This window comes from Somniosus microcephalus, chromosome 12, assembly GCF_052327205.1.
Source record: "Somniosus microcephalus isolate GS21.2 chromosome 12, FLI_Smic_1.0, whole genome shotgun sequence".
Classification (NCBI taxonomy): Eukaryota; Metazoa; Chordata; class Chondrichthyes; order Squaliformes; family Somniosidae; genus Somniosus; species Somniosus microcephalus.
In genome coordinates this window covers 73,152,303-73,165,642 of record NC_140998.1, presented here as the reverse complement: position 1 = coordinate 73,165,642, position 13,340 = coordinate 73,152,303, and the positions used below count along the sequence as shown (strand labels likewise).

General features: G+C 54.3%; 2 protein-coding genes across 3 annotated transcripts in view; both read right to left on the bottom strand.

Annotated features, from left to right (window-relative positions):
- adss1 (adenylosuccinate synthase 1) overlaps positions 1–300 on the bottom strand; it is a 79,193-nt gene extending 78,893 nt beyond the window's left edge. Inside the window, exon 1 of one of the 2 annotated variants that reach the window (XM_086003107.1) lies at positions 61–300. In XM_086003107.1, coding sequence (XP_085859233.1) covers positions 61–234 — 174 coding nt within the window. In that variant the 5' untranslated portion in view covers positions 235–300. The remainder of the gene's footprint in view (positions 1–60) is intronic. The other variant, XM_086003106.1, reaches the window with a different exon arrangement.
- An 11,214-nt stretch (positions 301–11,514) lies between these two features.
- Positions 11,515–13,340, bottom strand: part of LOC147109298 (inverted formin-2-like) — a 64,645-nt gene continuing 62,819 nt past the window's right edge. The window contains exon 21 of the mRNA XM_086003105.1: positions 11,515–13,032. The gene's annotated coding sequence lies outside the window, so the exon portion shown is untranslated. The remainder of the gene's footprint in view (positions 13,033–13,340) is intronic.

The following is a 13,340-nucleotide window of genomic DNA, read 5'->3' as shown; positions in this document are numbered from 1 at the left end:
GTTACAGGAGTTTTCAGGAAGACGCCAATGGTAGCTGTCCTTAGCCGCACGGGTGCTTACCTGACACCTGCACACAATGTCAGCATCGGTCGCCAACAGGTCGATGACCTTGCCTTTCCCTTCGTCTCCCCACTGCGCACCGAGGGCCACTGTCACTTTATTGCCTCCATTGCGGGGCCGTTTCCACCTGGAGTAATTTCGGTATTCACTGCTCCGCCGGCTGGACTCGCTCATGGTGCTCTCCCTGCCGCGGCCGAGCGTGCACTGCTCGCTGCTGCTCCCGCCGCGCGCAACCCTGGGCCGGCTGGCCGGCGCCTGCGTGACTGCGGCACACGTGACCCCGCCCTCCATCGGCCCGGACTCCCCGAGCAGGCGCGAGCCCGCTCTGGGCACGTGCGCCCTCAGCCATGAAATGCCACTTGTACAATCGGCAGTGAGTTATCCCCACCCCAATCAGGCGTTACATTGATGTGCAAGTAGTCTGTATCCTCTTTTTAAAGAACCAAATAATTTTGACAAATAAAACTGTAAATAAACCGTTAAAACTTCAACCGAACCCTAAGAAATCAAATTAAAATTTGGTTTTCCAGCCCAATTATGCACTCCAGTCCCCGCGGCGCCCACCGGTCATGGAAGTGATCAAGCGCGCCGGCGGACACCGCGTGCTCCATCTCCAGGGCCACCCGGGCGCGAACATAGCCGCGGAAGAGAGGGAGGCAATCCGGCCGGACGACCCCCTCGACCGCCCGCTGCCTGGACCAATTAATGACTTTCTTAGCCAGGCCCAGGAGCAGACCCACGAGGAGGTCCTCCAACCTGCCTGCTCCCCTCCGCACCGGGTGACCGTAGATCAAGAGCGTGGGACTGAAGTGCAACCAAAACTTGAGGAGCAGCCCCTTCAAATAATGGAAGAGGGGCTGCAACCTCTCACATTCGATGTATACATGGAACACGGACTCCTCCAGACCGCAGAACAAACAGGCGGTCTGGGAGTCCGTGAACCTACTTAAGAACCTATTGCACAGGACTGCCCTGTGCAACACCCTCCAGGCCAAGTCCCCAATAGAACAAGGGAGGACCCCCGCATAGAGAGCCCCCCATTGGGGACCTCCGCCTCCGTTGGAAGGCAAAACGGCGTGTCCGTACGGCAGGCGAAGATGACAAAGTGGAAGGTGTGCAGGAGCAGCCCGTACAGGAAACCCCTCCGTGCGGAATGAAAAGGCACGAAGGGTATTTCCTCGAGATGGCTCAAGTTGTGAGGCGCCGGTTCCCGAGGGGGGGTTCGGGGCTGGGCGCCGACAAAGAATTCCGTCCGAACGGTGGAAAGCTCAGACGGGATCGCCCCACACGCTTGAGCCGCCTCGATACGCCTAGTGGTGCCGGGGCGCACTTTCGCCTTTATCGACTCGATGGCATCGGCCGCGACCTGGACGTTGACCCAAGACATGCGCCTCGCCAACTCCTCTGGCGCCATCCAGCCCGCTCCTCCGCCATCGAGCAGGTCCCCGACTCGAGTCACCTTGCCAGACACAGCTCTGCGCTCCGCCAGCCGCCCGAACCTGCGGACGTGGAGGTGCGGATTCCTGAACAGTGGCTCCCGAAGGACAGCCACCATTCCTGTCGGGGGAGAGCTCCGCCTGGAAGCGACTTTGTTCCAAACCCATAGCAGTTCCTGGTAGAAGACAGGCAGCCCCCGCAGGCTGGCACGCGTCTCACCCACTTTCACAAACAGGAGCTGCGTGTCATAATTGAGGCCGCGCAGCTGGCGGAAAAAAAAAGTCGCCAGCGCACACCATCTTGGAGGATTCTCAACGTACAGGTATCTCTGCAGCATCTGAAGACAGAAAGTCGCAGCCTGGGTGCGAAGGCACACCAGCGCCTGACCGCCCTCCCTAAGCGGGAGACTCAGAACCGCGGCAGTGACCCAGTGCGTCCTATTGTCCCAGAAGAAGTCGACGAGCTTCTTCTGTATCTTGGCGACAAACGCAGGGGGAGGGATCAGAGTAACCAACCGGTACCACAACATGGCGGCCACCAGTTGGTTTATGACCAACGCCCGACCCCTGTAGGACAACACTCGGAGCAATCCTGTCCAGCGTCCTAAGCGAGTGGTGACTTTGGCCTCCAACTCGTGCCAGTTCGCCGGCCAGGCATCCTCGGCAGGGCTGAGGTAGACTCCCAAGTAGAGGAGGTGCGTGGTGCTCCAGGCGAAGGGCCTGAACTCCTCCGGCAGGGAGTCCACCCGCCACTGACCCACCAGGAGTCTGGAACATTTCCCCCAGTTGATCCTGGCGGAGGATGCGTCCGAGTAAATCTGCTGGCATTCCGCATCCTCCGCAAGTCAACGGGATCCGTGACCATGAGGAGCACGTCATCGGCGTAAGCTGAGAGGACCACCTCCATGCCCGGCCCTTGCAGAGCCAGTCCCGCCAACCTCTTCCGCAAGAGGCGCAGGAAAGGCTCTACGCAAATGGCATATAACTGGCCGTACATGGGGCATCCCTGACGCACCCCCCTCCCGAAGCGAAGGGGCGCCATCAAGGACCCGTTAACTTTAATCAGACACTCTGCGGCAGCGTACAGAAGTCGGATCCAGGCGACAGCCTGCGTCCCGAACCCGAAAGCGCGCAGAGTCCCGAAGAGATACTCGTGATCCACCCTGTCGAACGCCTTCTCCTGATCCAGGGAAAGGAAGGCGACCGACAGACCAGCCCTCTGGGAATGGTGGACCAGGTCCCGGACCAGATGGATGTTGTCATGGATAGACCGGCCCGGGACCGTGTAGGACTGGTCGGGGTGGATCATGTGGGCCAGCACGGCGCCAAGGCGAGCAGACATGGCCCTGGCAAAAATTTTGTAGTCCGTGCTGAGGAGGGAGACCGGGCGCCAGTTCTTAAGGAGGCGGAGATCGCCCTTCTTAGGCAGCAGGACAATCACTGCTCTGCGCCAAGAGAGGGGCATCTCCCCGGTCGCCAAACTTTCCCCCAGGACCCGCGCGTAGTCGCCCCCCAAGACGTCCCAGAACGCCCTGTGGAACTCCACGGTCAGCCCGTCCAGCCCTGGGGACTTTCCCCTGGAGAGCTGGCGGAGGGCGCCGGTCAGCTCCTCCAGACTCAGAGGAACGTCCAATTTTTCGGCGTCCTCCAGGCCGACCTTCGTCAGGTCCTCCCACAAAACTCTGCGCGCATCCTCGCTGGACGGATCCAGAGAGAACAGAGCCCCGTAATAGGCACGGGTCTCCGTGCGGATTCCCTCCGGATCCGAGACCAGAGATCCGTCATCGGCCAGCAGCTCCAAGAGCTGCTTACGGACCCCCCGTCTTTTTTCCAGCGAGTAGAAGGGGGAGCCACGGTCCAGGTCCTGCAGGAACTGGATCCGCGACCTCACGTACGCGCCTCGGGACCCGACAAGCTGCAGGTCCTTCAGCACGCCCTTCTTCTCTTCGTACACCTTCCGCAGGGCCGGGTCCTCGACGACTTGACCGAGACGGGATTCCAGGTCGAGCACCTCCTTCTACAACCGCCCGCCCAGGGACTTCCGCCTCTTGGTCGACACCCTCGCATACTCCTGACAGAAGAGACAGACGTGAGCCTTGCCCACGTCCCACCATAGCCCCAAGGAGGGGAAGCCCCCCTGCTTCCTTCTCCAGCCGGCCCAGAACCGACTAAACGAATCCCGGAACCGTGCGTCCTCCAGCAGCAGGTTGTTAAAGTGCCAATACGTGGATCCCCCCCACGCGCGCAGCGGAATGAGCTCCGCCCACACCAGGTGGTGGTCCGTGCATGGCACCGGCCGCATGGAAGCCGCCGGAACGCAGGAGACGTATGCCCGGGAAATGTAGAGGCGGTCGATTCTGGACGCTCCTCTCCCAGACCTCACGCAAGTGAAGGCGCTGGAGTCGGGATAGAGATTTCGCCAGACGTCCACCAAGTCGAGGGACCTGACCAGGTCCCTCAGCTTCTCCATCGCTGCCGGGCTTGGCAGGGTGCCCGTGCGGTCCCTTGCCTCGAGGGTGCAGTTAAAATCCCCCCCGAGGATGACGCACTCGCCCGCGTCGATGGAGCCCAGAAGAGTGGACACTTCTTCAAAGAAGCGCACTTGCTGCGCACCGGCCTGAGGGGCGTACACGTTCACTAGATGGAGCGGCACGCCCCCCGGGCAAACAGTGACCTGGAGCAAGCGGCCCGGCACGAGCTCCTTGACCCCCAAGATCTACGGCTGAAAATGCGGGGCCAGCAAAATAGCCACCCCACTGGAAACGCTGGAGAGGTGACTCATGCTGACCCCTCCTTGCCACTCCAGGAGCCACGTGGCCTCGTCTCCCGGAACGGTGTGGGTTTCTTGCAGGAAGCACACCGCATACTTGCCGTCCCGAAGGACCGAAAAGTTATTAAATCTGCGGCTAGCTCCCCTGCTGCCGTTGATGTTGAGGCTGGCTATGGTTATCTTCATCTCAGAAGCATAGTGCAACCTCTACTTATAACTACCGGGGGAAGGGAGCGCGGCCGCTAGTCGACCGCCACTCCCTTAGCAGCCCAGTGAGGAATGACCGGAAGTGACGCAGCTCGAGCGGGTTCACGCCCGCGTCCGCGCCCATGGCCTTGAAGGCGACACGGGCCGACCCGATGAGCAGCGCCAGCTCCGACCATCTGTCGAGGGCCAGCCGGGTCCTGTGACGACCCTGGCACGTGGCCACAAAGTCCCGGAGTTCCCCGACGGAAATGAGGGGGGGCCCGGCGAGGGGCGCGAGGTCATCCATCGCCTCATCGGCGATGGAATCCCAGTCGTCCTCCGCCCCCACCACCGAGTCCCCGTCCTCCTCCGGGGGGTCGCCACTGGCGGCCGTCCCGTCCGTCACGCAGTGCGCAGCGAGCGGCTCGGCCGCGACGGCCGGCCCCGCCTCCGCCCGGATCCTACCCCCAGGATCGGTGGCAGAGGATTCCTCCCTGGGCTCCTCTAGGGGCGCCGGGCCAGAAGACGGCGGCGGTTCAGAGCCCCCCTCCGCCCCAGGTGCCGGAACGACCGGAGAGATCAGAGAGTATGTAAAAACGAACCTCTCCAAGTCGCCCGGCGCCGGAGACACAGACAGAGGGCCTTCCTCATCCGCGCCACCGGCCTCCGGCCCAGCAGATGGGGTCTTTTTGGTTAAAACCTCGACGAGGTCGAGCAGCTCCTGGGGAATGTCCGGGTTGCTTTGGGCGAGCTCACTTTCCGCGAACCCGCCCGACCCAGACTCCAGGCCGCCCAACCCATTGAGGGGTAATGGCACAAAAAGGGGATCGATTTCGGCCGCGGGTTGTTCTGCGACCCCCCCCCCCCCACGGGCAGGGTCTCGTCCCCATCCCCGGGAGGCATGAGCTGGACAGACACCTCTGCCTCAGCCTCCCTAGGGACAGGCGACCCCTGCCGATCGCCCATGATGGTGACAGCGTGGGGGGGGGCGCATTACCCGCGGCGGGCGACGACTCCCCCTGTCTGGAGGGACCTTCCTCCTCCTGGTCCTCCTCCTCCTCCTGGGGGCTGCGCCTTCTTTTTAGTGCGGAGGGATAGAGGGAGACCTCCATATCTGCAGGGGCCTCCCCTGCTCCCTCCGGTGGAGCAGGCTCGTCGGGTCCCCCGGGCCCGAGCCCGGCCGCAGGTTTTAACACTCCCGCCTCGGCGGTCGCGGCCACAGGCTCGGGCACGAGGCCCCTCCCACTCTCGCCCTCCCCGACCAACTCAGCGACGCGCTCGGGTGTCAGGGGCTCCATGTCCAGGGGCATGCCCTCCACGGGGGGCCCACCCCACGGTGCTTGTTTTTCCCCTGTGCCTTCTTCCCGCCCGGACGCAATCCCTCCCCCCCGCCGGAGGCCTGGATGGCAACGACCTCCTCCGACGACCGCGCCTCGGTTGTTTGGGGGGGGTGCGGCCAGACCCGGGGGGAGGAGCGGCGGCGGCGCCAGCCTCGGCCACGCCAGACGATCTGGCGGTCTTGGAGGCGGGGCAGTTTTTTCGAATATGCCCCACCTCCTTGCAGGCGTGGCACCACACGCCGTCCGTCGTCCAAAAGATGCGGTGAAGGGTCCCCTCGTGGGGGACGGAAAAAGCCCCGTCGGTATCCTCCTCCCATGCCAGCTGAATGAATGCCTGGCGCCGGAAGGAGAAGATGTGACGAAGGCTGGCTTCCCAGAAGCCGAGCGGGATTGGCGTGATCCCCGACCTCACCTCCCCAAGTTGGAGCAAGTGGGGGAGGAGGAGCTCACTAGAGATAAAGGGCGGGACGTTCGCTATTACGACCCTCCGCGCGGTGGCCTCAAGAGGGTCCACCGGCAGGAAGGTCCCGCCCATGGTGAGCCCCTCGTTGATGGCCAGGGACACCGCCCGCTCTGACCCCAGGAAGAACACAGCCTTCCCGTACATTTTCGAGGTGGCGAGGATGGCTGAAGGGCCGACAACCCCAGCCATGGCCTTCACACACGCCTCGATTGTCATGTTGGGGTGGGTGTAGCTCTTCGCCCCAAGCTTCTTCGTTATAAGTCTGAACGGTGACGGGGCAGCAGAAGAAGCGGGAGCAGCCGTGGCTTTGGCTGTCACTGCCGCATAGGTCCTTGCTGGCCCCGTCACCGCCGAAGATGTGGAAGCCATAATGGGGTGGTTTTGAAAGAGCCACACACACCCCAAGTCACAGGCCCTATGATGTTAATGGCCTTGGTAAGATAAGGGTCTTCCCTTGAGCAGAGGGAGTTTAAAGTTAATGGCCTGCCTCTCCCCTTGATGGAATTAATTGGGAGAGGGGCCTCCTCCCCTCTGCTCAAGTGGCAATAGATGTAAAAAAGGAGGTGCCTTTTTAGAGAGACAAAGAGAGGGACAAAGAGAGAGAGGGGGGTGGGGTGGGAAGGAGGGGGCCACAAAGGCTGGGTCACCACTCAAGGTGGTATTTGGTGGGTGGGTGTCGGCAGGGGTGCACTCCCCGATGGAAAACAAAGTCTATGCAGATGATCTTCGGGCAGGGGGAGAAGATGTCTTCTCCTGGGTAGGCTGGAGAAAGCCCAGGCTCAGCCCCACACCAGGTCTTCTCGATGTAAGTGAAGGCTTCACCTGGGCAGCTCCAGCCGACCCAGGCCAGGCTTTCCGGCCCGTCTTCTTTCCTCCCCCCGCCTAGAATACAAAGTCTTTTGGGGAATGCACCAAAAAGAGACACCCACCTGCAGATGTTCAGTTAAGGATGCAGCTCCTCCCCTCCTTCCAAGTGGTTGAAACGAGTGGTGTTCCTCTCCCCTCTCTCCCTGGTGGATCCTGGCCTCCTTCTCCCTCTCCTCCTCTCCCTCCAGGCACCTCAGTTGTGCCTGGTTGGTGGTCGTGGCAGTCTGGGGTCTCTCCCTCTCAGCACACAAAGCAAGGCAGAGACAACCAGCAGCACACCCAGTCTGGGGTCTCTCCTTCTCAGCACACAGAGCAAGGCAGAGACAACCAGCAGCACACCCAGTCTGGGGTCTCTCCTTCTCAGCACACAGAGCAAGGCAGAGACAACCAGCAGCACACAGAGCAAGGCAGAGAATGAGCCAACGATTGCTCTCTCCTTTGCCAATTGGTGCCTGCATTCATGGAAGATTCCTGACTGGTTATCGGGCTTGAATTTACACTGAAGTCAGATGCCTTATCCATTAGACCACGCAAGTAGTCTGTATGGATGGGGGAATAGGCTCCAAAGCAGCATTGGTCGAGGTCATGGTAGTTTAATTGCCTGCCTATTGTTGTGTATGTACCTTTAAAAGAAGAACTGATTTTATACTGCAGTACCGGCAGTGACCACACCTGTATAAAAAGCCCTAGCAGGCTTCTGTACTTCAGTCTTGAATTACTCTCTGTTCAGTAAATACCTGTTTTATTGTTCTCCTGCAGTCTGAGTATTATTGATCCTCGGACACTACACTGGTGACGAGGATGGGATGGCCAGCACATGGCAACTCACTGTTGCCAGCATTCTCGCCAAGGAGAGAACAGCTGTCAGTGTGCCGGGGGACCTTGATGTGTGGATCCCGAGTGGTAATTCCACCCAAGTTGAGAGATAGAGTGCTTAATGAGCTTCATGAGGGTCATCTGGGAGGGGTAAAAATGAAGAGCCTAGCCAGGGCGTTTGTGTGGTGGCCGGGAATCGATAAAGAAATCGAGGATATGACCAAGAGATGCACAGGATGCCAGAAGGTCCAAAATGCTCCACCACAGGCCCCGCTACATCCATGGGAGTGGCCCTCATCTCCATGGCAACGGGTACACATTGATTTTGCTGGTCCATTTATGGACTCAATGTTCCTAATCGCTGTGGACGCCCATTCGAAATGGCCAGAGGTCATCAAAATGTCCTCCACCACCACGGAGAAAACTATTGCAGTCCTACAGACCATCTTCACCAGGAATGGCTTGCCAGAACAGATTTGCTCCGACAATGGGCCACAGTTTGTGTCCGAGGATTTCCGGAGGTTTCTGAGGAATAATGGGGTGAAACATTACACATCTGCCCCATATCATCCAGCCACAAATGGATTGGCTGAGAGGTTTGTTCAGACCTTTAAAAAGGCAATAAAGGCAATGCATAATGACGACATACCACTACAACGCAAGGTGGATAATTTCTTGTTTGCTTACCGGAATGCGACACCTGCAGTCACCAACCAAACTCCAGCCATAATGTTCTTCAACCGAAGGCTAAGATGTCGCCTGGATTTGCTCAAACCAAACATAAGACGAGATGTTGAGGATACGCAATTCCAGCACATAAATGAGAAGCCAACCAGGAGCTTCAAGATAGGGCAACCAGTCTTGGCCCACGACTACCGAACAGAAAAATGGCAGCCAGGAACGATATGCACACAGCAGGGACCAATAATGTACACAGTGGACGTTGGAGAGAGCATCGTGAGATGCCATGCTGACCAGATTCTAGAGTCACAGGAACAAGCCAAACCCATACCACGAGCAGATGCACCTGGTAATCAACCCGAAGTACAGATTGCGTCTACCTCAGAAGCAGTGGTATTGGAAGCTGATGAACCAACCAATGACAATGAGCCAGAATCAACTCCGCCGCAAGAACAGGATACTCGAGAAAGGCGCTATCCAGTCAGGATCAGGAAGCCTCCTCAAAGACTGAACTTATAAATAATTATTTCAGTTGATGTATATAGTACAGAGAAAATTGTAATTGTAATTAGTTATTATTTAGTTGTTAAATGAATGTTATGTACTGTTTATCTAAAAGGGGAGGAATTGTTGTGTATGTACCTTTAAGAGAAGAACTGATTTTATACTGCAGTACCGGCAGTGACCACACCTGTATAAAAAGCCCTAGCAGGCTTCTGTACTTCAGTCTTGAATTACTCTCTGTTCAGTAAATACCTGTTTTATTGTTCTCCTGCAGTCTGAGTATTATTGATCCTCGGACACTACACCTTTGGCCTGGAACTGGGGGGCAATTTTAACCTAACCCATCCATGGGGAAACTGACCAGATGGTTCCCACCCCCCGCCGATTTTATGCTCCATTTAAGTCAAGAAGAGTAATATTGGGTGGAATGTAAAACTGGTGTTCCACCCCATCCCGTAGGTTTCCCACCTGGCGAGTTAACTTAAAATTGCCCCCACATGGAGAATAAAAAGAGGGGGAGAATTTGCAAAATGATTCCACATGCATTTGAACTGCTTCAGTAGCTTTTTTGAGCATAGGTTTCAGGTCACTTGTTTGCTTTCGCAGGATGCAAAGACAAAAATACTAGAAAAAGTTACTGCCAAACTAGGCAACCTTTGCGAAGGCTGAAGGGGCATGGGATTAAGAAGTGACAGGCCAGGATGAAGGAAAAGGGACCCATAGATGTAGCCCAGCATGTGGCTTCCTCTTTGGCTGCTGAAGTTGAGGTGGTGCTGCATCAGATGCTTGCAAGGACAGATTTCCTCGTGCCACTCTATAGCACATCCCATAGGTGAGCGCTGCAGCACGTCTGTAAGAAGGTGCAGCCAAATTTTAGGCCTCAGCTGACCATTACTGTCCCTGCACGAGTGTAAGCTCTGTGCTGCACTGTAGCCACTGATGTCTTACAGCAGATGTCATAGCTCAGCATCTGTCCCTCCGTTGATCCAGACTCTGAGAAGGCAGATTACCACAGCCATTGCCAGATGGGTTTACTAGGTCCCGGAAAAAATTCTCAGGAACTGGTCCAGCTCTCTTTTGAAGGAATGTAGTGAATCCTTATGAGCCGGCAGCTTGGTCTACTATCCTCTGGGAAAAGAAGTACCTCCAGACATCTAACCTAGTTCTATCCTTGTGTAACTCAAATGCATGACCACAGCAGGTATCTTCAGCTCTTTGGTCTTATGTAAATGAGGCCCAAGGCCCAATATCAGGTGGGCCTTGGGCATACCTGTTCTGGCGCAGGGATTGTTCTAGGCCATTGAGTCAAAAATCAGTCTGGTATGAATACAACTAATCATTCACATGTGCTGCCTTCAACATTAGATGGCTCACAATTAAGCCAGTTAGTTCTTGGTAAATTAAAGTTCCCCCCATTAAACAGACTGTTTCAGAAGCCTTAGTAATTTATTTACCGAGTGTTTATCACAATGAGCTCCTTGACCTGGCAGTCTATAACAAGTATCAATAATTAGTCAATGGCCATGAGAATGCATCTCAGGAATTGAACCATTTCCCTTCCTATTTCTTAGCTGTATCCATAAAGAAACACAAGGGCAGCAGGCGCATGGGACCACCATCACCTCCAAGTTCCCCTCCAAGGTACACACCATCCTGATTTGGAAATATATCGCCATTCCTTCATCGTCACTGGGTCAAAATCCTGGAACTCCCTAACACCACACGGACTGCAATGGTTCAAGAAGGCAGCTCACCACCACCTTCTCAAGGGCAATTAGGAATGGGCAATAAATGCTGGCGTTACCAGCAACGCCCACATCCCAGAAATGAATTTATAAAAATTATCATCATGGTGATTAATTCGATCTGGGGACGTGGCCAGCTTTGTGGGTGGGGCCGGCTTCCAGCATGATGTTTATAAAATCAGCGTAAAAGATCGCGAAAACTCGATTTGTGCTGGATGTAACTTGCTCGATCTTTTATGTGGTTTACGTGAAATTCCTCAATCTTTTACGTGGTTTGGCCGATTTCAGGTGAATTGCGCTGGTAAAACCTCTACACCTGTTATCAGTTGAAGAAGTGGCAGTAGGGAAGGACAGACAACACCAAACCATAGGACTGATTTTAGATGCTTTAAGATGGGTGATATTGTGAACAGCAGTATCATCTATCTTGGGGTCAGGTTTGGGACATCGTAGACATAAGTATGTAAGTACACCACCTATCTTGAAGACCAACTATGTAGGACTCAATTAGGTGTGAGTAAATTGAATAAGCACACTTAGTTCTGACAGAAAAGCGTGTCAGACAGGCATGATGGAAATAGTACGTCCGAAGAAGCACGACAAAAATAGACATGACAGGAAGCAAATGAGACACTTACAGAAAGTGCATGCATAAGCAAGTATTTTAATAGATTATATACAGATAGAATACTGGCTGCTGTAGAGAGAGTTGTACTTCAGTCTAGGGGTTCTATGATGTCTACAAAAGGTAAATTTTAAAAAAAGTTCCTGTGAAGCCCGGAGGAGCAGGAGTGCCCTTTTGACTCCATTGTATCCCGATCGGCACCCTTGTTGCCACTCCATCCCCACCCTGGGGCTTGCCTTCAGGCCACTGTCATTGAGGCAAGTGGCCCGAGATTCATCTTTTTAAAATTGGCAAGCTGCCTGTGGAGACGCAACAGACACCAGCAGCTCACCCAAATAATGTTAATGAGGCCCAATTTCAGGCTGGCCTCAGGCCTTCCGGTTGGGGCACATGCTCTGTGGATGCCATCCATTTCAAGTCAGAAAACTGGCCGAAAGCAATTTCACTCCCTTTGCATTTTTATGTTCAGTAAAGAGCCCACTGAAGTGGGCTAGCATACGTGTATATTTATTTTGTAACAGTATGCAAACAGAAGATGAACTGATTGTACCAAGTGGCTTTCGTCATACTCGGTGTTCTGCTGTGGAATAAAGCAGCTTATGAACTGAACCAAATGATGCCTCAACTCGGTTTTCCTTTGGAGAGAATAAAGGAGCTGAATGCTGAGACACAGAGATCTGGTTCACGCCACAAGGGAATTTTATTCTTACACTACCAGGTACTGCTGCCATACTAGCAAATACAGGGCGGTGGGTAAAAGAGAGCAGGCAACCAGATCACTTAAAGGAGCAACTGACACCATTGAACCCAAATTTACATCACTGACTGATCTTCTGTATGAATAACAGCAGATCTGGGATCAGGAGCATGTTAAGATGGCGGTGTGATTGTCTCTCACATATACCCTGTGGTGAAGTGATCTAAATAGCCAATTAGAGTCTTAGGTCTCTGAGGTCAATTAGAGACTACTTGATTGAGGCAAGTTTATGTATTAATGCTTGTAAATCTCCAGCTCCTCCTCTTGGGAAGAGGTCAGATTATCAAGGTCAAGTAAACTGTCAAGAAACGACTGCTGAGACCCGAAGCTGCGAGTACAACTTTATGACAACAGGGAGTAATGCCGTGGTAACGTTCATGAGTAGACAGATGATTGGGATATGCATAAAGGAGTGCTTTAAGGTGGTACAGTAGGTTTTGTAATAGTTAACTCAACCATATGCAATTAGTATATTATTCTGGCACATATTTATTTAAATTTTATTATCTGTCTTGCATTTAAGGTAAGCAGTTATCCAGAATTGACAGCACCTGCGCCGTTCATGTTAGAAATTATTAGAGATCGAGAACGTGTTTACATAATATCTACAAAACACCTGAATTATTACAATTTGAACATTTATGTTGCTAAATCCATTCTCATCAAAACTTTATAGTTAAAGTACAGTAAATTCTACAAATAGAATTGAATGTGGATAATAACGCAGAAGTTCACTAATTTGACAGGGTCCTCTTTCATATTGCTCCACACTTCTTCAACAACTATCAAATAAAAACAAAAGTTATATTTTTCAAACATGAAAACAAACTTCAAACAATTCTTATAAAATTATTTGATTTTGTTCCATAAGGTAAAAAGACTCATTGGTACAGTGGCCTTGCCTGTGAGTGTGTAGAGGTATTTGTAATTGACGAAAGGTCATCGTCCTGAAATGTTGGGCTGGATTTTAATGGGGAAGGCGGGTTGGGGGCGGGGGCGGGGGGAGGGCTCCAAAGCGGTTAGGAAACCTGGGAAAACGGGTTTACTGCAGGCCTTGCCAACTTTACCTTGAGTGTCAGCCGTGGCTCAG